Raw genomic sequence first — 22,555 nt, 5'->3', positions numbered from 1 at the left:
CCAAGAGCCGGCCTCACACACAGGGTACCAATATCTACGTATAGAAATGGCTGCAATGACGACGGGGTCAAGTCATCGAGTGCAGTTCTAATTGACCATTTTTTTAAAAATGAAATCAATAGAATAATTTATTAATAATTAAAAATAGTTTATCAATAAAAATTTTATATGTGTTCAACCATGTAAAAGCTTCGAAAATAAACTATCATGAATTCTAACAATCAGCTCTAAATTTAATAAATTTAAGTTTTAAAATTTAGGATTTATAAACTTAAGAATAAATAAAAATACGAGTGATTAATTTGGTGAAAAAGCAAAGGTCGGTTGACAGACAAACATGGATTTTTTGGATTTTTTGGGTAGGGATACGTGACATGATATTAGAGGAACACTTATATTGTTAGTTGGAAGGTCATTTGCTTATTTTTTTCTTTTCCTAATCATGGGTCATCTTTCTATTTCTATTATCTAGCTCATTGTAAAATACCGGAGGCGGTTTTTTATTTTTCTTTTACTCCCCCGTCTGTTTACTCGTCGTCTCGGTCGCAGGGTGGCGTTGCCGCGTTGGCCGCGAATCGATATAAACCCCCCACGGATTCGCAGCGGCTGCCGCGATCGGTTTCCGACTCCTCCCTCCATTTCAGCTTCAAGGCGAGGAGGAGCGAATTGGCGCCGCCGCCGCCGCGGCGGCTTTGATCTCGCGCGGATTCACCGAGGAGCGCGCGCGAGCGGGCGAGCGATTCGCCCTTTTCGGTTTGATTCGATTCGGTTCGGCCCCCGGTGGTGTTTGATCCTCTCTTTTTTTTTGGAGTTCCCATCGAATCCTGCGCGTTGCCTCCACCTGGCCTTCTGCCTCCCTCCCGGCGACGAGCCTCACCCATCTACCGCATATCCTGTTCGAATTCCTTCCTGTCACCTGACCCTCCCCTCCCCGCCTTTCTGCCTCGACGGCGGGCGAGCAGGTTTTGGAGCAGGGGCGTCGCGGCCGGCCGGCCGGCATCCAGCTCCGCTCGAATCGAATCGGACCTAAGGTATCCATCCATTCTTCTTGGTTTGTGTGTGGTGCGTGGCGTGTATTATGGTATCCATCTCGACTTGGTTTGAGATTGATATTTTTCTTCCCCCCTTCCAATAAACCCTATTCGATTCGTGCGTGGTGCTGCAATAATAGCAGTCTGTTTTCCGCAATTGGGGTTCTGCGTCAGGTCCTCCCTAGTCCCCATGGATGTTTTGATATGCTTCTTGTTATGATCTAGTAGCAGTGCTCATGCCTTCCGTGTTGGATCGGAAAGATCGATTTTTTTGTTTGCTGTTTAGGTGATACATTCGTCATGGCTAATTGTTTTTGTTCATGCTTATTATTATGATCTAGTGCTCATGCGATCATGCCTTACATCCCCTTACATGTCTGATCATAAATTGGATCAGAAATAATATCGATTTTTTATGTTTTTGTGGTGTTTATGTGAATTTCGTCTAACAGATGCCATATACCATTCTGTAGCGGGCCAAATAAACGAGGCTATTGTCTATTAGCTATTGCAATACCAAAACTCATGTAATCTGAATATCTGATACACTTTACTGCTGCGACAACAATTCTGGACCAAATTGCAACTAGCTCCTGTTGGTGAATAATATTAAATTAGACAAAAAAAAGACAATATAATATCTCATGTAACTTGTTAATTTGCTAATGACACATCGACAATTTTACAACTATACTATAATTTTGCAGAACACATAGGAGCAGGAGGTGATTGTCTCAATTTTAGTTCTGGTAATTACCTGCAGCAAGCTGCTGAAATCTCAGGGTAATGGGAGTTAGGTCTTCACAGTGAAGATTCCTTAGATGAAGGCACACCAACTGTGGCAGTTAGGTGCCAAGGATATGAAGGCTGTCCCTCTGCCTCGCGCACGTACTTCTCGGAAAAAACATGTGTGCATACTTATTGCAGCTTTTGTCTCTGTTGCAACACTCTGGACTTATCTCTATCCACCCCAGCATTACACATCTCCTATGAGAGACTGGCTACCTGCAGAGCCTGTCAGGGAATTGACGGATCAAGAGAGAGCCTCACAGGTTGTTTTCAAACAGATTTTATCAACACCTCCTGTTAAGTCGAGGAGATCAAAAATTGCTTTCATGTTCTTAACTCCTGGTACATTGCCATTTGAAAGATTATGGGAGAAATTTTTTGAGGTTCGTTGTCACTTCTCTTCTGCTATATCTATGGTTGGGTTCTGCGTCTGGCATACTGCATTCAGTACTACATCAAAGACTGAAGGATAATAGATAATTGAACTTTCTACAGTGAAGCTGTAATTAGTATTATGAACATGATCATTTCCAGCTGCTAATAAGCAAGATTTAGAAAATGGGCTTTTCATCTTAATTTAGTAGCTTATGTAGAACTGCATTCATTTTGTTAACATGTATACTGTCACTTTCTCTGACATTTTTTTTGTATAAACTTATAGCCCAGACAGGGTATCCTAATTCTTGTACCACCTCTTTTTGCTTAGTGTTAGTTTACCATGTCCTTTCGTGTCGTTTTCACAGGGTCACGAGGGAAGATATACTATATATGTTCATGCCTCAAGGGAGAAACCAGAACATAGCAGTCCCTTATTTATTGGTCGGGATATACACAGTGAAAAGGTATTATACATTTACGGCTGGCATATGCTTTTCATGATCATAAAAGCTTGCAATCTGAAAGTGAAGATTACTTTCAGCTTATTGTAGTGATTTGAAGCTATAGGTGATGGTGCCATGCTTTTATCTCTTGTTGCAGGTAGTATGGGGTAAGATTTCCATGGTTGATGCAGAGAGGAGATTGTTGGCGAATGCACTAGAAGACATTGATAATCAGCATTTTGTGTTGCTCTCTGACAGGTCTAAATGTCATGTTTTGAATTCATCCTGTTATCTTTCATGGAGAAAAAAAAAATCTGATATCAGTTTTTGTGTGTTTACAGCTGTGTACCTTTGCACAATTTTGATTATATGTATGATTACCTGATAGGAACAAATATCAGTTTTATTGACTCGTAAGTCAGTTTCTTTATCCAGTTATTTTGAGGATTAATTTCAGCTACAGTTTATGTATTCACATGTTAACTCTTACACTGACGTAAACATGGGATGGCATTGTTGAGCTTTCAGCAAAGTTATATTCCATTTCCATATATGCTGTCAGTGACGAGTAACTTTATAGTCATGATTTCTACTGCTTACACACTCATTTATTTCCTTGGTCAGCTTTTATGATCCTGGACCACATGGAAATTTTAGATATTCGAAAAACATGTTACCGGAAGTTAAAGAGAGTGACTTCAGGAAGGGTTCACAGGTAAGCTTAAAATTTCCTTTGCGCATTCAAAAACTACGAAACGGCTATTTATTGTTCATTTGCAATTACAATCTAAATTTGTCAAGTTGATGTTCTCACATTCTAGATCGTATCCTTTTACTTAAATAGACTCTTCAAGGCACCAGTTTTTTTTAACTTCAAACTCTTATGAATTGTTCCTCAAATATGCCTTTTCTAGGGAAGTTCCTTGGATATCTAATGTAAGACTTTATAGTATTGTCTAAATTTATATGAATGCTAATGAATCTAGACATATGAACAATATGCATTGATCAATAGATAAATCTAGGCATAGCAAGGAAATCTTACAATATGAAACAAAGGGGGTATCTTTGTATCCAATGCCTTTTCAACTCGAGTAAAACAGTTACTGTTTTGATGTTTGCTCCCCCCCTCCCCTTCCAGGCCACCCAAAAAAAGGTGGTCCGTGCTTATATTTTATTTCATGTTGTTTTGCCAATAGTTTTTGTCACATGGAAGAATGAATTTCAACAACTGTTCTTAATATTTCAGTGGTTCTCAGTCAAGCGGCAGCATGCATTGATGATAATCGCAGACAACCTTTACTATACTAAATTCAAGCTTTACTGTAAGGTAAGATATCTTTGTCATATTGTCACATAAGCCAATTAATATGGCAATATAGGCACTATATACTAGACTTGATTTATATCATTCAATTTTGTTAAACTTCAGGACCATGTACCTCAAAATCTCTGTATTTATGTCCCCGTAATTTGACTGATGTTTGCCGTTATATGTTGTAGTGTGTCATTGAATATCTAATACCCTGAGGTTGCACTTTGTGCATCTGTGTTTATCTTTTATGGACTAAGAAATATTGTACTATGAATATGATAAAGCAGATTGATTGGATCTGTTTCCCCATAGTAACTTAGTGACCCTGTGTTGTCTGCTTCAACATGTATTGGCGCCGTTCTGCAACATATTTGATGAATGGTGATCTGTTCCTTTCTCTTTTGCAGCCTGGGATGGAAGATGGTCGCAATTGCTATGCTGATGAGCATTATTTGCCAACACTATTCCATGTCGGTACACAAATTACCTTTGTATGATGAAAATTCTGTTCATTTTACTTGTGGGAAATTTTTATTTGAAAGGAATGAAAAATTGTATCATCCCTTAATATCCACTGCAGCCTTTGATATTGTGTACTTGTATTTATGTTGTCCAGATGATGGATCCAAATGGAATTGCCAATTGGTCTGTGACTCATGTCGACTGGTCTGAAGGGAAGTGGCATCCAAAAGCTTATCGAGCAAATGATGTTACATACGAGCTTTTGAAGAATATAACAGTATGTTCTTCATGTTGTTGTTTATCATGAATATAAGTATAATAGCATTATTCTTAATCTGACTTTAATTCTGTGATCTTTTTACAGTCAATTGACATGAGCTACCATATCACCAGCGATAGCAAGGTTCCTCCTCTTCTCTCTCTCTCTCTCAACATGAGTGTTTCCTTTACTTTTTATCTACCAAACCTTTTCGTTGATACTTTGTGTATGACTTATGATCCACATGAATTAAGTGTATTTTAAATATCGACAGGTGTTATTTCTGGATATGGCTCTGCAAAATTTATTACGCTGCTGAGCAGCTGAGGTCATGTTAGTTACATTGTTAACCTAGTGTAAATGTGTTTGCTATGCGATATTAGCAGTTTCCAGGAAAAGGGTGCTATACCGCTGGTTCTCTACAACTAAAGCCAGCAAGCAACCAGATAAATAAAATTGGTCCTGTAACTTTGTTTTGAGTAATACCGGCCCACTGTGTTCTGGTCTTTCCTTCCATACGTCGCCATTTTCTCTATGTGAAATGCATTTCTAGTTTTTTACCCAACGTACCTTTTGTGGTGGATAAAAAGCACTGATGCGCTTTTCATGCTATACAGAAAGTGGTTACCCAGAAACCTTGCTTATGGAATGGAGTGAAGAGACCGTGCTATTTGTTTGCGAGGAAGTTCTACCCTGAATCCATAAACAATCTCATGAACTTATTCTCAAATTACACCCTTTTTTGAGTTCTGCAGAGCGCCTGGGCATCCTACACTCAAAAGCTTGCGTGCTAGGGATTTATATAGGAGATATTTTGTTATAGGGATCTTTGTAAATTGGAAGAGATTAGCAGATTTATTAACAATATCTGGTATAGAAATAGGTAGGGGAGAAGGCATATGCTGAAGCATTAGGGTGGTTCAGATCTCCACGTCAGGCCATTGCCACTCCTGAATACAATTTCTTTTAGGCTCACCTTATTTTTTTACTAGCATATTTCTCTTGGTTTCTAGCTGCAGATTCCGTCATGTATATCAAGCTTATTGTAACTCTGAGAAGACATTATTAGAGGAGGCCATTTTTATTGATTTATTCATAAAGCTTTCAAACCTCTGTCTTGTCTGTTCATTTATCCCTATTGGCCATGTTTTGAAGTGACTCGTATTTCCTGCAGTGCATTGCAATACCCAAACGGCGAGATAGTCGAATAAAACCGTTCAAGATGCATAGGGGACATCTTTTTTTCCTTATTTTAGAGAAAAGGTTAAACAAAAAATAATTTATAAATAACATTTTTCATATATGTTTTCTCAGCGATTTAAAAGCAAAGAATGATTAAAAAATATCAAATTTAACTTTAAAGTTAAAATTAGAAATTTAAATTTTGACTTAAAAGCATAAGAAGCATTCATATTTTGAGATGATCGAAGTTCGCGAAATTCTTTCAAAATTTGTCGTGAATCCTCAGCCTCCGGTAGGGAATGAAGGAAGATTTCAAATTATTCACACACAAAAAAAACGCACATGAAGATTCCTTTTTATTATTTTTTTTACAAAAGAAATAGGCATTGCAGGCTTCAGCTATCAGCTTATCACCACAGAAAGAAATGTCGGCTTCTGCAGCGCCCACGCACGTCCGCTTCTCCTCCGCCGCACTTGCACTCGCCGCTCTCCGCCGGCCCCGCCGCCGGTGCGCTCCGTCCGTCCGATGCTCCCTCGCCGCAGCTCCCGGTCTCCGGGCGCCGCCGGAGCTCATCGACTCCATCCTCGCCAAGGTGATGCTAAAAACCATCTCTTTTTTCCTCTTCTTGGGTGCACTCCCGGATTCCTAGCTGCTGCTCGGATTACGCAACCTTCTTCAACATTAGAACACATTTCTTGGCCTAAATTATCAACTGCTAGCGGTTCATACTAGTTTTAGCCTCACTTGGTTTGTATGCTTCTTAAAAAAATCTTTTTTTTTTGTGATAAATCATGGACGCATTTCTTTATGTTTTTGTGATGTCTTGGCATGATACCTTCCAACAGGTGAATGGAACTGACCGTGGAGTTCTGCTGCCCAAAGATGGGCATCAGGAAGTTGCTGATGTCGCACTGCAGTTGGGGAAGTATTGCATAGATGATCCTGTCAAATCTCCACTAATATTTGGAGGTACTGAAACAGTGAAACTCCCTGCTTGATTCTCCAAATAATATCTCTGAAACTGGTTGTGTCACTTACTGACAAACTGCAAAACTAATTATCAATACATTGAGGCATTGCAACACAATGAAAACACCCATGCCATAACAGTTGATTGCATGTTTGTAACTTAAGTCGAATTTGAACCTGCATGGTTATAAAGTAATATATAGCATATTAACCTATCTTAATATTTTTTTATTGTTTTTTATAACTAGTGATGACACGTAAGTAATAGGAACATCCACTCGAGAATTTAAAATCCATTCTCTTCTAAGTTGACCGTTTATTGCACCTGATCTGGCCTACCAGAGTGGGAGGTTGTGTACTGCTCGGTACCGACATCACCGGGAGGGCTTTACCGGACTCCTCTGGGCCGCCTGATATTCAAAACCGATGAGATGGTTCAGGTGGTGGAGGCTCCTGATGTTATCAGGAACAAGGTGTCCTTCTCCGTCTTAGGTTTCGATGGCGCGGTATCTCTGAAAGGTAAACCGGACAGCATCCTTCAAGTGTGTCACTCGTTTTCTATTCAGGCAGCGATCAAATTGATACATAATCTTGAATCTGTAACTCATGAAGTTCTTGTTGTTTCGGGCATGCATGCAGGCAAGCTGAATGTGCTGGATGGTAAGTGGATTCAGGTCATATTTGAGCCGCCGGAAGTGAAGGTAGGTTCCCTGGGGTTCCAGTATGGCGGCGAGAGCGAAGTTAAGCTGGAGATCACCTATGTCGACGAGAAGATCAGGCTAGGGAAAGGATCCAGGGGCTCGCTCTTCGTCTTCCTCAGACGAGAGTAGGAAGGCAGCAGGCATGTCTGTGTACGTACCATCATGTGCTTGAGACCACAAGAGGGCAGCATCATAGCACTGGTGATCCAACGACATGTTTGTATGTACAATACTGTATTCTGTTGTAAAATTCAGAGGTCGACTTGGCTAGCAATGTTCTTCAGACGATCAGATTAGAGTTTGTCGTTGTCAATGTAATGAAAATGCTTGTAGTTTCATTGCCATAAACACCCCCTTATACTGAACTATCTGTTACTGTTTGTCCTTCTCCTTAACGTAGTGATTGACCATCTTCACCCAAGTATTAGAATGCTAATTTGCTACCAACGGTAGCAATTCTAATAGATTAATTGTAACCGAGTGGCAGGAATGTTTCACTAGAAGATCGGATTGATTTGCACCCTGCTTATGCCTACAAGCCAAGATTTGAATTTTCAATATTAAATTTAGAGTTGGTTTTGAGAGTTTTTTATTGTAATTTATTTTTCAGCTTTATTTTATATCACGAAGAACACGTATATAAAAGTTTTTTTCATAAATTATTTTTTATTTGCAAATAAGTCATTTGACTCTTTTCTCAAAAAGCGAGACATAACCCCCATGGTTTAAGGTGAAGATTTTACCATAATGTCCCTATATAAAATTTTGTCATTGCCAAAAATATTAGGTAAGACAGTTATATTTGGTTTGAGGCTAAAATTAACCAAATTTAACTTGATAGAGCCTTATTTGACTTGTACCGAAAGACCTTACCAAAATTTTACACCAAACCCAATCTATATAAAAAAACACTGTTAAGATGACCAAATTTTAGTAAAGCTGATTGGCTTCAAACCAAATTTGCCTATCGTCTCCATTACCTGAAGCTGGAGTTATCAACTAGACCTCCGGGTATCGATCGCAACCATCGTTAGCGGTTCATTTCGATACGGGACCACCGTCGGATCGCAATTAACGGCCAAGATTGATCCAGGTGCAGCCGTGTAGAGATGGATGTCAGGTCGCTGCCCTTCCGCCTTGCGGAGTCCAGATTATCTGCAGTCTAAAAGGCGCCTTTCGAGGGAGAAAACGCCTTTTGAGAAAAGCCGTCTTGTTCTTCTCCTCCCAATCATCCACGGCGGGGGTGCGTCTCCTGGAGCTCGCGGTCGCGGGCTTCCCGTCCGTCCCCTCGATGGCGGTCTTGCCATGGAGCTGCCGCTGTGGGCTCAGCCGCTCCCCCGGAAAGAGCGGAGGTGCACCGGCGCCTTCTCCTCCTGGTACGGTCTGTCAAAGCCCACCATTTTGCTACTACCTCTCAGTCGCGCGTCTACCTGTCCTAGAATTCCTATTTATTGATTGTTTTATGATTTTATCTGTGCTTAGTTTTTCCTGGATTATATGATGGTGATGACAATCCTGAGTTCAAATTCCTGTTTTTCCTTTGGGTATGCAGACAGGAGATCCAAGTACACGGGACAGTCAGTGGTAAGGAGGTCAAACATTTCCCCTTCTTGATGTTCGTTTCTTCTCAAGGAAAAGTATCCAGTTTTCGCTTTTAGAGCAATCCTCTAATGCAAGACACTATCATGATTTCTGTATCATCCACTTCACAAAAAAAAAAAAATGTAGACACCATTATTTCAATGCAAACACTACTAATTCATATTTAAATTTAATACTACTTATCTCTCATTATGACATAAGTGTTGTGTAGGAACATTGTCTTATGCAATATATGACTTTCTTCTCTTTTTTCATTTACCCACTTGCATCGATTGATTGCTGGATGGTTCCTCGAAACTTGGAGTCTGGTGACTGATTGCAGCGCACATATATATAGCTTCGTAGGATTTTACTGAACAAGGCGAGGGCAATAGCAATAGTAAAGTGCTTTCGGGAACTTGGATTTTGTATCAGTAGATTCAGTACTTGCAAGGTCTAGTAGAGAAATCTGAAGTGGAACTAAATTTGGGAAATCTTCGACCTAAATGAATAGCTGTCAATCTACGTCCACAAATTTTGAATATTGTGCAAGCAGCGGCCAAATGTGTCTTATCTTGCTATTTGATGTTTATTTCGTTGCCTATGTTTGAAGAGGGCAATGCCTATGCGTGTTCTAACAGTTGGAAAGAAGAGGTCTCGAGGGACACAGCTCATTGTTGAAGAATACAAGGAGAAGCTTGGTTACTATTGCGATATTGAGGATACACTTATCAGATCCAACCCAAAGCTAACAAGGTAGGGGTGCCATTACAGTCATTCGTCCTTAGAGACTATCTTGCACTGCGGTTATACTGTGTTGCAAGGTTATTCTTGAATGCTGATAGTAATAGAAAGGGTTTTTGTTTGGTGAATAAGCACATATTGCAAGCTGAGAAGTAGTTATTTTTCTGTTCCGAAGTTTATTGAAGACCCTGACCCCTGTTCCTTTTCCAGTGATGTTAAGGTGCAAATTGAGGCAGAAGACATGGCTATGATGCTGCAGCTGAAGACCGAAGATTTTGTATGTTTCAGTACCGCCTTCTCTTGGGCTCATATATAGTTCATCTAGAAGTTGTAAACTCTTATATATAGATTAGTCTTTAGAGGTTTGAGATCAGTCTGCATGTTTAGGTGGTTGTGCTGGATGAACACGGGAAGGATGTCACTTCAGAACAGATAGCTGATCTGCTTGGGGATGCTGGCAACATGGTACGCTCTGTGGTCTGTACTTACATCATTGGGTTCAAAGTTTATGCTTGTTGGAAATTTGAAGTGATAATATGTGTGCGCTAATGAGTTTTTCAAACGTTTTAGGGATCATTAAGGCTCACATTTTGTATTGGTGGGCCATATGGTCTTGGTGCTCAAGTGCGAGAGCGTGCAGATGCAACAATTAGGCTATCATCAATGGTTTTGAATCATCAAGTTGCTTTAATAGTCCTAATGGAGCAGCTCTACAGGTGAGCAACGAGGCTCTCCAATCTATCAACTGAATACGCTTTCATAATTCCAACAGGACCAGTTTTTAGCATTGTGAGTTGTGACATACTTAAATCTATGTACCAAATGGCGTTCGGCAGGTATAACCATGAACCATTTCAAGGAAGATAGATCATGTACCACATGGTCTCTGTGCATAATCATGTATCTGCATATCTGTCAGCAAATAGTAAAGTTTGATATCAACCATTCACTAGGGATCACATTTTTGGCAGGGCATGGACTATAATCAAAGGACAGAAGTATCACCATTAGTCATTAGGCACTAGAATTGAGTTGCCTGAGCATTATGTGGCGCACCTGAACAGATCAAAATGCAGGACATGGAGATCATAATTCACAAACACATTGGTTTTCAGGTATAGCGCTCATGAGGTTATAATTGTATTAGCTTTCACCTTAAAATCACTACATGCCCAAAACAAGTTACTTATCTGTTATCTGCTTGATAATCAGGTTGGGAACATACCATGGAAACTTAACGGATGCGATACATTTTCTCTTGGTGATTTGCTGGATTGGTATGCAGCGTAATGGAAATCGATACTGTGTAGTGCAGAGATATTTCGTCCATCAGTTTTTCGGTAGTTTGATGTACCCTTTTTATACGTGATTGCTATTCACGTACTGTATTTTCACTTGCACTCTTAAACTGAGGACAAGGCAAGGGAAACGCTTTTAAAAGAATATCAATGGAGGAACAATTTACAGCATTTTCACTCTGCCGCCCCCACAGTGCTACAAGGTGGTTTTTGTCAGTCCAGAATACGAAGAAAGCGTTATAAAATGGAGCTATCATGTTTCAAGGAATTCACAACAGATGGTAAATTCTTTTGGCTAATTAATAGCACGGCAAACCTCATACGATCATACTTGCAACATGAGTCATGACCTTAATGACAACAATCTTAACAAAAACAACTCATTTATTTTAGTAGAGCTGTCTCACTTTTTACATACGACTGTCTGTTGCAGAATATACAGTCGCTTCTTACTGAAGAAGTGAAAACCCCAAATTCAAGTCATATACTTATCGTAAATGGTAAATCCCCGCAAGTCATATGCTAGTACAACGCATGAAAAACGATTAAATATAACAATGGCACTCGGAACAGAATTATAATAACAGCATTGTATTTAGTTCTGTAACAAACTCTTCTCTGCTGTTTTATATCATTTTTCTGTTCACGCCTATGTCACAATAAACAGCTACATTGCCAATGAAAGATTAGGCAGCGATAGGATTAGCTCTAGTCATTGTGCTGAAAGCCAGGGAGAAGCGATGCAACAAACCCTACAACAACCAACTGGACCTCTTTCAAGATGCCCCCAAGCCAGTTGCGCCTGTTCCCTTCTCCCTCGACCTCTTGCTGATTCTCATTACCACCTGCTGCCCCTGGTTCCTGGTTCTCTGCAGCTTGGCCATTGTTTGCAGGGTCTGCAAGATTTCCCCCTGAGACGCAAAATAAGACTATATAAGAACATACATTGATATCTAAAATACAAACAATTTTGCTAAATGTGAAATGTCACTAGACACTGCTTGTTAAAACTTAAATTACATAAAACTTCTAGATACTGCCTGACAATTAGATAACAGACTGGTATGATAGAGCAGGAGGCGCCATACCCAAACTAAGGGATCAACAAAACGGGTAGACTAAACATCCATCCATTTTAAGTATTTGTTGGTGTTAGTAATATCATTTTTGCAATATCTGTATGTTCTTACCATCCAAGTTTTTGGAAATGCTTTCAACTAAAAGTATGAGCCTCCTTTGAGGATTTGACAGAAGTAGAAAGGAAATTGCAATGTCATGATGATGTATTATGTACACATGTTGAAATGGTGAATCTGGCGATTGCAATAATGAAATGAGACAGATTAAATGAATAATGGATATACGATATAAAGTGTAGTTTAAGATATCTACCAGGTGGTTGGATATTGCCATCATTCTGGGGAGCTACTGGAGCACGGTTCTCTGGGCGAGCCGGAGCCTGTGGAGGCCGAGCAGCAGCACCTCCTGCTCGCTGCAGCCATCTTAGTAAAGGTGTAATCGCACCAGTTTGATATCTGCAAGAGATGGAACAACCCAGTAATGTAACGACATACAATAAGCCACACAAAATAAGAAAAAGATGGCGAGCAATCGGGTAAAGAAGCAAGCAGAGTACTCACAAGTAAATCACTGAAGCAAACAGTATGAGAAGAAACAGCCTTTGTTTTGATCCTTCCTGACTAAACAGAAATACAACAGCTGCTAACTTGATGATCAGGGCCAAGTCAAGCTGAAAAGCAAAGTGGAACCTCCTCACAACAACTTGTCTCTGAGGGCCATTTTGTTGCCTAGCATCCTGTGCTTGCTCTTCGCCGGCCATGGCACCGACACTTTCCCTATTAATACAGAGGATAGAATAAACAAGGAGAGAACAAACTCATCTACTTACTTTGTGGAACACACCACAATGTTTTGCACCATTTCTAGGTACCCGCAAATCAGGATGAGAAGGCAATAAACATATTACAGACAGCAAAGGTTTTTGTTGTGCTCTCAAAAGGTAGATTTTAGGGTTCGCTTATGTGGGCAATAATTTTTCAACTTTTGAGCTGTCATTCATTATTAATCAAATCAGATGGTTATATAAAGTTCATGCCATTGTATAGAAGGCAAGAATGCATCTACATTTGACGAAAAGGTTAAACATCAAGATCTCAGTATATGCTAGTATGGTAAGGCTCATGTACTTAATTCTGGCATCAGCATATCTTAACATAAGGCCGATGAATGGAGTTTGTGGTTCATAACCCCAGTTACATGAGATTTGTATGTGTAGTTGCTGACTTGGGTACTAATCAAAGTAAATTCATAGACAAAGCAGCACAACATATAAGGAGCCCACGGATATATTTGTGAATTCATGGATGGCCAATAGGGCAATGGGGTAGACATAATTTACAGAAGATCTTAAGATATTGTGTTTTTAGTAGTTATTATTAGTCACTGCTCTTGTTTTACCAACAAAATCTCTACCCCAAGAATAAAAACTAGGCATCCAGAACTCAATACTCTTTGTAACTTCGTTCCACGTTTCCTCCCTACTATTATGTTGGTCACCGTAAAGGATATAAAGGTATGTGAAATAAGTGCACAAGAGTCTAGACAGCAAATTCATACGCATAACAGATTCCTCAGGATCAGAAGGAAAAAACTTACGTTGGAATCCTGTAAGTGAGCGGTATGAGTGTACTACCCATGAATTGATTCTGCTGTATGGCATAGATCCCTGGACCTTGAGCCTGATCATCCAGGCTACGCTGAGCATGCATTCCGGTCATAATCATAGGATACATGACCGGAAACATGAGAGGAGCACCATTTGTAGCGCCATTCTGCATTACCATCAGCAGCAGCTTCAGGAATATCATCATACGGTCAATAACTACAACTAATTTTTTTCCCGACACAGTAGTCTTTACCAATCACATCAAAACCATCCGATCCGAGTTGCACGAACCAGACACAACCGAAAACTAAAAAAGGGGTCAACTTTTGGACCAAACGGCGTCAAAACCTCGACCAAATTCCACCTTGGACGAGCCAAAACACCCGCGGAAGTTCCAAACAAGCCACCTTCTCCACAAATCCTATCAAATTACAGCTCACAAATCCAAACTCTCACCACCAGCACCCCGAATTTGCACTAAATCTAGGCGCCATGAAACAAGGGACGGTCCCTCGCGGCAGCTTCATGCGGTGGCCTCAGACAACTATTCAAGTGGCACAGAAAAAGGATCACTGACCTGGGGAAACCCGACCGGTTCGCCGGCTGTCCCCGCCGCAGCCGGCGGCGCCGTCGAAGGGTGGGCGCGGCTCTGGGTTTGGGCGTCGGGGTCCGCCATGGGAGACACGAGGGGAGAGCTCGGTGTCTCTCTCTGCGGGCACGATCTGATCCACCCAAAGGATCCACTTCTTGCGTGGATCGACGGTCCAGATTCCTCGATGCGCGTCACCGGAGCAAACCAAGCCGTCCGATCAGGATGGAGGGGTAGACTTCCGCGTAGCTGACGATTTCTTCCACAGCAGCCACTGACAGGTGGGCCATACGGACTCACCCGATCCTGTGTCACTGACGTGTGGGCCCATCTCCCCCGGTATCTTCGGAGGGTTCATCTTCTCTGCGCCGACTCGCCGTGTCGCGTCTCGACGCTTCCATCCGCGGCGGCGATCCGAAGCAAAACCTTTCTCCCTCTCTCCGCCATGGCGCGCCTCCTCCCGCGAGCCCTCGCCTTGGCCCGTGCCCACCCCCGCCCCCGCCCCGCCGATTTGCCCTCCTCCCACCGCCTCGTGCGTGGTCTCTCGTCCAAGGTGGAGTTCATCGAGATCGACCTGTCGGAGGACGCCGCTTCCCCCTCGTCGTCGTCCTCGTCCTCCTCGTCGTCAGGCTTCGAGGGCGACGGCCTCGCACCATCGGAGATGGGGATGCGGCGCCTACAGGACGCCATACACAGGGTTCTCGTGCGACGGGCGGCGCCGGAGTGGCTCCCCTTCGTGCCGGGGGGCTCCTACTGGGTTCCAGAGATGCGGCGCGGGGTCGCCAGTCTCGTGGGCACGGCCGTCCACAGCGCGATGGGCGCCTGGAACGCGGAGCCGATGACGGAGGAGGAGATGATGTGCCTGACCACCATCCGGGGGTGGCCTTCAGCGGCGTACTTCGTCGATGGTGAGCTCGATGAGACTTGGCTATCCGTGAAACTTTTGGTTATCATTTCTGGACCGCAAAATTGTGTTGCATAAGTTAGATGGATTGCTAAATGGAAGTTGTTGCGGTGTTTTTTGTGAGTAGAATTGGTAAGGAGCCAACTGCTTGTTTGTTTGGTCGATGAAGCTTGTGAAATCGTTATTGTTTGTGTTGAGTCTACAGTGAAGTATGAAATGGCTATACATGAACTACCACCTTCCACAGTTCCACCCATCTGCAGGTTGATGTTAAGAGTATTAATTAGTTCATTTTGGTTTTGAGAGGTGGCCATGAATTGTATGTATAATGTATGACACCATAGTTCTAATAATTTTATATTCACCTCATTATTATGCAGTTTTAGGCCACCTTTGCCTTCATGAGTTTGATCAAAATAAATTTAGAACTATTTTAGTTCATTCAAATAAAGTTAAAATAGAAAGTCCAGTTAATCCCCATCTTTGACTGCATAATTCATGCAAATGTAAAACCTGGATTCCCTCCACCTGAATTTTTGAAAACAATGTTGTAGCTGTTCTTTTTGATAAGAAGGGATTGTATGCGACAATTGCTCTGATTTAATCTCAATGTCGACTTTGCATAATGATAGCATATGACACCAGAATTTCTGCTATCACATGTAGATTATGTAATTACCTGAATAACATGAGCACCCAGCGTCTTGTTTTGGCAAAAAGCTGAATTTGTAACTGGTGTGTTTAATAGTACTGTTGGTCCAGCTGAAGGATTTTCTAATAGCTTGCATGTGATGACTGATGAGATAAACGAACCTAAAGAACAGTACGTCAGTAAGTTTAGGTTAAAGTGGTTTAAAATTTATGCATGGGTTGCTCCATAGCTAGTTTGGGTTCAATTGTTCGTGCACAATTTGATTATTTTCTTTCAAATAATATTATTGTGCATGGTCTAGAATAGATTAAAACACTGAGTTGCTCACTATAGTTGTTTCAGATTATCTTGAACCAGAAAGGGTTGGGTGGGTCTCATGATTGGGGAGCTTTGTGAACATGGACTGAGTTTGTCTATGGGATAGAGTTCAGGTTTTCAGATAAAGTCTCTCATCATTTGCTTACTGCCTCATCAGCTGCAGCCAAAATTTGAATTTTAAAACTTAACTTTAGAGTTGATTTTGAGGTTTTTTAATTGTAGTTTAATTTTTAGAATTGGTTTTTAAATCACTAAGAACACATATATAAAATTTTTGCTGATAAATTATTTCTGGTTGCTTAGTTTATTTTCCACAGCCTATCAGCCCATAGTTCAAACAATGAGTGATTTGCTGAACACTTGTATGTGTGCACATTATGCACCATGACGATTGGAGCCTAACTGATTTTGCTTTACACTTGCATTATTTCTAACCAGATTAATTACTTATGTTCAAAGGGAAATTTCCTGACCCAGTGAAGAGGCCAAGGAAAGGTGCTACTCAAACTGATGATGATGAAAGCTAATTTGTTTGCATCACTTCCACAGGGTAAGTTGTTTCACATTCCTCAAGTTGATATTTACCACCATTGGCAATCACAATGTTGCTATCTCCATTTTTATTTCTAAAAAGAAATGTATTTTGGATCTCCATTTCCTTTAAGTGGTAGCTCTTGTCCTATACGCCTATTTTTGTGCGTTTGTGAAGTGACTTAAGTTGCTATATGCACACGACATCACAACATTGCTGTTAAAAAATGTTAAACAATGAAAAATGCTTTGTTGGGCAGACATGAACATGATAGTATAGAAATTATAGTTTCAACTATGTGGGTACATAGCACGATACTGTGTAATGCATTTACAACAACAAAAAAAGGAGTAGATAATCTGATCAATATCATTTATTCTTGTGTGACTACTGTTACATGTAGAGTGTGTGTGGCAAGGACACTTGCTGATCCAGCCTACAAATACATACTTCCTCCGTTTAATATTATAAGTCGTTTTAGTTTTGTCCCAAGTCAATTTCCTCTAACTTTAGCCTAGTTTATAAAAAAATGCACCAACATCTACAACATCAAACTAGTTCCATTAAACCCACCATGAAATATGTTTTGATATTAGATTGATTTGTAGATGCTGCATTTTTCTATACTCTCTGTCAAAGTTAGGGAATTTGACTGACTTAGGACAAAACTAAAATTACATATAATATGGAATGGAGGGTTTTATAGTGTACAACTGGTTTTTCATAGTTGAATGTACATGCATATTTAGCTTAATATGAGTACTTATTGACACCGAATCTGGACTGAACTACACTATAACAAATCTGAGCCTGTAGTGGTTATATTGTGCAGACGCCCTCAGAATGAGGAAGCTTGGAGCTGTCAAATTATGCTGATGGTTGTACATATGGACAGGCAGATAACTGTGGACATGAACCACAGCGAGTCACCCCATCGGTCACTTCAGAAGATGTTCGCCTACTACTATCGAAACGCCCTGAATATGAATCCATGTGGCCAGTGCCTTGCACGCTGGACTATCTCACAACTTGTACCTGTAGTGTATGTATCAACTGGTATTGGTTCCATGCTGCTGCAATGTCTTTTTTTTAAAAAAAAAATCATATATATATCATATTTTGTGGGTTGGGTTGAATGCCTGTGGCCCATGAGTAAGCTGGGTGTGCTGTGGGCCTCCATAATCATGCCGAAAATCATCCCTGAATATCTACCAACGACGACGGTAATCTACTAATCTCGAATTGTTTGTCTTGTGCTCCTCTTGTGGGCATACGGTGAACTAATGATGCTTTGCTTCTTCTGGCACAACTCGGTTCTGGAAACGCTTGTATTGCAAGAAATGGCACATATATTTTCTTGAAGAAATGCCATATAGTACTTGGTCTGGTAATGGTAGAGCTTAGTAGTGGCACAACTTGTTAATGTCGTCAAAAGGAAGTACCATCACCTTAATGAATGAAAGAGCAGATCGTATTCAGAGCTCTGACGCCACGCTCCACCGAAGAAACTGACGCATTCTGCATTTTCTGGTCGCTAGCTCCAAAGCTCGCAACACCAGCTGCTCCACTCTGAACTTCTGAAGACTTGCTCGTACTGAAACTTGCCGAACTCACTGGGATTGTGATTCCTCAACTAATCGAATGTGGGTTTGTTCGTCAGGTGTAAACGTCGCGGTTGGTGCAATGCCGGTCGGCGATGAAATATGACATTGCCGTATGAACAAAAATACATTAGGTGCGTGTGTGTATGTGTTTTTTTTTTTCCTGGATGGCCGAAAACCGACCACCCAAATTTCATTAAGGTAGAGAATATACATGTATACAGAACCTTTAAATTCAAGTTACAACAAGGAAGAAACAGCTGCGATGAACAGCTGACAGAGCACTAGACGTACCACTGGGAAGAGTATTGGCTAACCCATATGTATATCCAATTTTACACATATATTTTTAAGAAAATTTAAACTAAATGAGTATTACTCAATGGTACGGGTAACCCCGTGGCCATGGGTGAGAGAAGAGCCATATGTGGATCTTATATATAGAAATTGATCAAAATTTGCAAATATTCTCTTATACATAATAAATCATCACACTGAATTTTAGTCAAATTTAATATTTTTGCAGTGTAAACGCTAGTTTAAAAATTGATGTCCAAAATTCATACATATTAAGCATGTATGGATAAAGTGGTAAAAAGGGAAATACCCTCACCATACCCAAAATTTCAGTGATAATTATTCTTTTTACCCATACCTTATCTAAATGACATGTGTATGGATCTAAGGGCAGGTAATGAATAGCCAGTTGCAGCTCTACAGAGCACCCCTAGGATCAGCACTGCAGCTGCTCCATAGCCACCTCCCACACTGCAATTTCCTCCTTGATATCGTAAAACAATCTCCCCGTCGCGCCACTGACTTGGTTGAAGATCTTTGCATTTCTTTCTTTCCAAATCATCCAAGAGACCAGTAGCACCAAAGTCAATATGTCCCCTGTAGCATTTCCGAAAAGATTCCATGTAACATTAGGTGTTTTTGACAATCATATGCTGGATGAGGTTACATCCATATCATTGTTGTCTGAATTTTCAATTTGATCTTGTGCACCATTGTGACATGTCACGAGATTATGAGAAAAGGTAGTGCCATCCATCTCTAAAGATGGTAGCAAAGAGTTCACATATCAACCATCCTACATCAACTCTCTAATTTGTATAGAAAAGAAAAAAGATACTTTGCAAACAATATATATCATCAATTAATATATATATATATATATATATATATATATATATGATAGTAATAATAGGTTAATGATTATTGTCTTTAATTAAAATCACGTTGCAACATGCCAGCAACAATATGCTATATGTATGTGTTATACCCATAAATCATTTTATGTTGCTTCGTCTATTTACCCACGGTTTACCATGCGTAGCTCAAGCGATCAGAGCCCAAGTCTCCCACATTTCTCCCTAGAACAGTGCATGCATTATGCATATCATTGGGTTTACCATAAGAGCTCTAGGAAACTGGTGCCATGTTCTCTCACAGTACCGATGCCTCGCCCTTTTTCTCTTTAGTGGTTGATTCCAATCATGGATCCCTTCCGTTTTTATTCGAACCGTTTAGGAAATGTGAAATGACAAAAGATTTCAAAAGAAGTTCAGGCTACGCGAAAGAGACAGTCATATGTGTATACTTGTATCCATGGGCCCTACGATTGAGCGTCTCGCACTAACGATTTGCTCAACGTTCTCACTGTGTTCTTTGGGTTTTTTCTTCAGTTTTCACAACTTCACATCAATAGATCGATGCATGGTTGGCACTGTTACAGCTCAACAAGTACTACCAAGTTTTCTATGAACTTCACAGAGCTGGCAACCTGGCATATCCAATGGGCTGTCTTTCTCTACAAAATTGAGCATTTGGATATGTGTTTTTATGTGTGCATATTTGGTGAAAAGTCCCTGTTCCCAATGCATAACACTCATAATACATAATGAATTCATCACCAGTCAACTAACTCGTGTGTCTTATCTGTCTCTTTTTTTTCACACCTCCTTTGGGTCGCATGTGCCGGAGGGAGAGACTGTTCGTTCGTAGGGATAGCGAAGCAGATTGAATATTGCACCTGGCAGCTGTATCCGTAGAGCTATCGTTTTCTCACTACCAACCCTCCGACAGTTTAGTCTAATCTAGTTTAGTTTTATTTCTTCAGCCAGTTTATTGTCACAAAATTCATGGATTCTGTAGAGCTTGGTTTAAAATTTCTGTAGCAGAAATTATATACTTGAAATGAAACGTTGGTCGGATCATGTAAAAAAAAGTAATTTTACAGTCTTTGGGAAAGTACCAGGAGGTACTAAAATTTTAGTACATTTCAGTACATACTCAAAGACTATAAAATTACTAAAAAAAACATTGGTCGGGCTAGAATTTTTTGTTTGAAATCTGAACATGTCTGAACATGGTTATGATCTCTCCATTATATATACCCAACTTTGAGAATCATCTGCCATGCTCTTGCTCTCATCTGTGATCTGTCTTTTTGTGGAGGTAACCATCATAATATTTGACACCAACACCAGATCATCGCATCATGCTCTCATGTTAGGGCTTTGGTCTCCTCCCCTGTTCCATTGCAAGCTTCAGAAAAATAACTGCACTGAACTTATCTCAACAGCTGCACACATGCAGCTCTCTAGAGAGAGGATTCCTTCTTGAGTTTCCCCTCGTTTGATCTTTCAAGATTATGGCACAGTTAGACGGCTGCGTTTGGTCTTTTCTTCCTTGAACTTTCTTCTTGTCTGTTGGTGGCCTGATCCTTTGGCCTTCATGCCTAGTGTCTTTGCGTAGCCTTGCCATTATCTTTCAAATTTTCATAAAGATTAAATTGTAATTGGAAACCTTTTGCTTTCCATTTGACAGGTTCACATGCTCAAAATTTTAGAAAAAAAAGCTGCACATTCATTGATGCAATATGTACTGGATGAAGAGATAAGCAGTAACCATGGTGGTTTTGTTTAGGTAAAATTTTGGCTTTACCATGTGTCACACACTAGGTGACTAGTTCCTGGGGAAGAAGACCTATCATTAAACTGATGTTTTGGCCGGTCATAGACTAAATGTATATTGTAGTCCATTGCTTGTCGGTGCATGATTCAATATTGCTCGATGATGAAAAACGTGTGATCCGGTGATTCCTCTCGCACAACTGTCGGCTTAAGCCAATATGTACTAATTGTGATGTAGTTTTAAGAGAAATATTTATCTGTCGGTTCTTACATTATTTCTTTCCAGTTTGACTGCAGCATCTGGTTGTTCCATTGTTTTCTCAACTTAAAGAAAATATGCCATTACCAATGGCATGCCTAGAGTAGAGACTTTTCAGCCAGGTTTTTATCTCAATTTTTGACAAATGCTTCAACACACTGCATTTTGGTGATAAAGTATCTAATCTTCTTTGTAGTACGCCATAACCTGACAAACTCTTTTAAACCCTCGAAGAGATATCACCTTGCTTCTTGCATATTATTTAAATGGTTTTGATTTTTCTTAAAAAGAATTATCAAGATAAATAAAGGTATTGTACTCCACCAATATGTAAAATAAAATTTGACTTCTATAAGTTGTTGATAAACAAATATGATTATGGATATGTGTACAGTAATCAGAACTCAATTTAATCTTTATGTTTGTAACTTACATGGGTCGAATTTGGATTTATATGTTTGTGAGTGTTATGTCACATGACACATATTAATATATCTTGTCAACTTTTTTCTTTAAAAATCATATATATTTAGATGACTGGCAAAAATAAGGAAACATATACTCTGAGAGATTAGAATCTATATTTCAATAAGCTTACCAAGGACCCCATAATTTGATATACATTTGCATCAATTCTGCATATGCTTATCTAGATCCACCAGAAAAGGAACATACATGCAATTGGTCACATTTCAGTGGATGAAATTATGAGAATTAGTAAATTCAGATAGACAATGCAGATACAGTACTGTAGCCATATCAGTGCTAGCTGCTGTGCATGTACACTGTTAGGATATTTGGATTAACCAAAATACAAGCCCATGATACGATGACCCACCCACAGTGCCCACGTGGTATGTCTTGTCAGAGCAATATAACTAGAACAACCTTATGGCTACCAAGCGGATTTGCCTACATTCATTTATCTCAGGTTGAAAAATTC

At 40.2% G+C, this 22,555-nt stretch overlaps 5 protein-coding genes across 6 annotated transcripts; 4 read left to right on the top strand and 1 right to left on the bottom strand.

The window, feature by feature from the left end:
* The first annotated feature begins 591 nt into the window (after nucleotides 1-591).
* On the top strand, nucleotides 592-5,796 carry LOC102717240 (glycosyltransferase BC10-like). Of its 2 annotated transcripts, none has more exons than XM_006652726.3 (11): nucleotides 592-1,031; nucleotides 1,739-2,203; nucleotides 2,564-2,662; nucleotides 2,799-2,899; nucleotides 2,983-3,054; nucleotides 3,266-3,356; nucleotides 3,891-3,971; nucleotides 4,364-4,426; nucleotides 4,573-4,695; nucleotides 4,783-4,821; nucleotides 4,952-5,387. In XM_006652726.3, exons 2-11 carry the CDS (start codon nucleotides 1,853-1,855, stop codon nucleotides 4,994-4,996), a joined length of 1,065 nt encoding a protein of 354 aa, XP_006652789.1. In that variant the 5' UTR covers nucleotides 592-1,031; nucleotides 1,739-1,852; the 3' UTR covers nucleotides 4,997-5,387. The 2 variants fall into 2 exon arrangements, with proteins under 2 accessions (XP_006652789.1, XP_006652788.1); XM_006652725.3 differs by having other exon boundaries at nucleotides 598-1,031; nucleotides 5,295-5,796.
* Nucleotides 5,797-6,261: 465 nt separating this feature from the next.
* Nucleotides 6,262-8,021, top strand: LOC102716960 (probable plastid-lipid-associated protein 8, chloroplastic). The gene is made up of 4 exons (XM_006652724.3): nucleotides 6,262-6,452; nucleotides 6,706-6,829; nucleotides 7,172-7,348; nucleotides 7,469-8,021. Exons 1-4 carry the CDS (start codon nucleotides 6,285-6,287, stop codon nucleotides 7,657-7,659), a joined length of 660 nt encoding a protein of 219 aa, XP_006652787.1. The 5' UTR covers nucleotides 6,262-6,284; the 3' UTR covers nucleotides 7,660-8,021.
* Nucleotides 8,022-8,740: 719 nt separating this feature from the next.
* Nucleotides 8,741-11,357, top strand: LOC102716680 (putative RNA methyltransferase At5g10620). Its single transcript, XM_006652723.3, has 8 exons — nucleotides 8,741-8,906; nucleotides 9,083-9,114; nucleotides 9,725-9,867; nucleotides 10,066-10,132; nucleotides 10,243-10,320; nucleotides 10,426-10,571; nucleotides 10,827-10,970; nucleotides 11,068-11,357. The coding sequence occupies exons 1-7, from the start codon at nucleotides 8,822-8,824 to the stop codon at nucleotides 10,864-10,866; spliced, it is 591 nt and encodes a 196-aa protein (XP_006652786.1). The 5' UTR covers nucleotides 8,741-8,821; the 3' UTR covers nucleotides 10,867-10,970; nucleotides 11,068-11,357.
* A 164-nt stretch (nucleotides 11,358-11,521) lies between these two features.
* Nucleotides 11,522-14,577, bottom strand: LOC102708616. The gene is made up of 5 exons (XM_040523109.1): nucleotides 14,417-14,577; nucleotides 13,830-14,005; nucleotides 12,794-13,009; nucleotides 12,546-12,688; nucleotides 11,522-12,064 (listed from the first exon to the last, which is right to left on the bottom strand). The coding sequence occupies exons 1-5, from the start codon at nucleotides 14,513-14,515 to the stop codon at nucleotides 11,862-11,864; spliced, it is 837 nt and encodes a 278-aa protein (XP_040379043.1). The 5' UTR covers nucleotides 14,516-14,577; the 3' UTR covers nucleotides 11,522-11,861.
* Nucleotides 14,578-14,789: 212 nt separating this feature from the next.
* On the top strand, nucleotides 14,790-18,215 carry LOC102716404. The gene is made up of 3 exons (XM_015836081.2): nucleotides 14,790-15,336; nucleotides 16,762-16,852; nucleotides 17,667-18,215. Exons 1-2 carry the CDS (start codon nucleotides 14,874-14,876, stop codon nucleotides 16,827-16,829), a joined length of 531 nt encoding a protein of 176 aa, XP_015691567.2. The 5' UTR covers nucleotides 14,790-14,873; the 3' UTR covers nucleotides 16,830-16,852; nucleotides 17,667-18,215.
* Nucleotides 18,216-22,555: the final 4,340 nt, after the last annotated feature.

This window comes from Oryza brachyantha, chromosome 4 (genome assembly GCF_000231095.2).
Source record: "Oryza brachyantha chromosome 4, ObraRS2, whole genome shotgun sequence".
In the NCBI taxonomy this organism is placed as follows: Eukaryota; Viridiplantae; Streptophyta; class Magnoliopsida; order Poales; family Poaceae; genus Oryza; species Oryza brachyantha.
This window is presented reverse-complemented; position numbering and strand designations above follow the sequence as displayed.

What these genes read in the sequence shown, in the direction of transcription:
- LOC102717240 (XM_006652725.3), top strand. Translation starts at nt 1,853, where the DNA reads ATGAAGGCACACCAACTGTGGCAGTTAGGTGCCAAGGATATGAAGGCT. An exon ending in GGGATATACACAGTGAAAAG is followed by an intron (nt 2,663 to 2,798) that starts GTATTATACATT and finishes CTCTTGTTGCAG; the next exon opens with GTAGTATGGGGTAAGATTTC. An exon ending in AATTCAAGCTTTACTGTAAG is followed by an intron (nt 3,972 to 4,363) that starts GTAAGATATCTT and finishes TCTCTTTTGCAG; the next exon opens with CCTGGGATGGAAGATGGTCG.
- LOC102708616 (XM_040523109.1), bottom strand. Translation starts at nt 14,515, where the DNA reads ATGGCGGACCCCGACGCCCAAACCCAGAGCCGCGCCCACCCTTCGACG. An exon ending in AACCGGTCGGGTTTCCCCAG is followed by an intron (nt 14,006 to 14,416) that starts GTCAGTGATCCT and finishes ATGGTAATGCAG; the next exon opens with AATGGCGCTACAAATGGTGC. An exon ending in TTTGCTTCAGTGATTTACTT is followed by an intron (nt 12,689 to 12,793) that starts GTGAGTACTCTG and finishes CATCTCTTGCAG; the next exon opens with ATATCAAACTGGTGCGATTA.
- LOC102716960 (XM_006652724.3), top strand. Translation starts at nt 6,285, where the DNA reads ATGTCGGCTTCTGCAGCGCCCACGCACGTCCGCTTCTCCTCCGCCGCA. An exon ending in TCGACTCCATCCTCGCCAAG is followed by an intron (nt 6,453 to 6,705) that starts GTGATGCTAAAA and finishes ACCTTCCAACAG; the next exon opens with GTGAATGGAACTGACCGTGG. An exon ending in ATCTCCACTAATATTTGGAG is followed by an intron (nt 6,830 to 7,171) that starts GTACTGAAACAG and finishes CTGGCCTACCAG; the next exon opens with AGTGGGAGGTTGTGTACTGC.
- LOC102716404 (XM_015836081.2), top strand. Translation starts at nt 14,874, where the DNA reads ATGGCGCGCCTCCTCCCGCGAGCCCTCGCCTTGGCCCGTGCCCACCCC. An exon ending in AGCGGCGTACTTCGTCGATG is followed by an intron (nt 15,337 to 16,761) that starts GTGAGCTCGATG and finishes TTATGTTCAAAG; the next exon opens with GGAAATTTCCTGACCCAGTG.
- LOC102716680 (XM_006652723.3), top strand. Translation starts at nt 8,822, where the DNA reads ATGGCGGTCTTGCCATGGAGCTGCCGCTGTGGGCTCAGCCGCTCCCCC. An exon ending in AGTACACGGGACAGTCAGTG is followed by an intron (nt 9,115 to 9,724) that starts GTAAGGAGGTCA and finishes CTATGTTTGAAG; the next exon opens with AGGGCAATGCCTATGCGTGT. An exon ending in CTAATGGAGCAGCTCTACAG is followed by an intron (nt 10,572 to 10,826) that starts GTGAGCAACGAG and finishes CATTTTTGGCAG; the next exon opens with GGCATGGACTATAATCAAAG.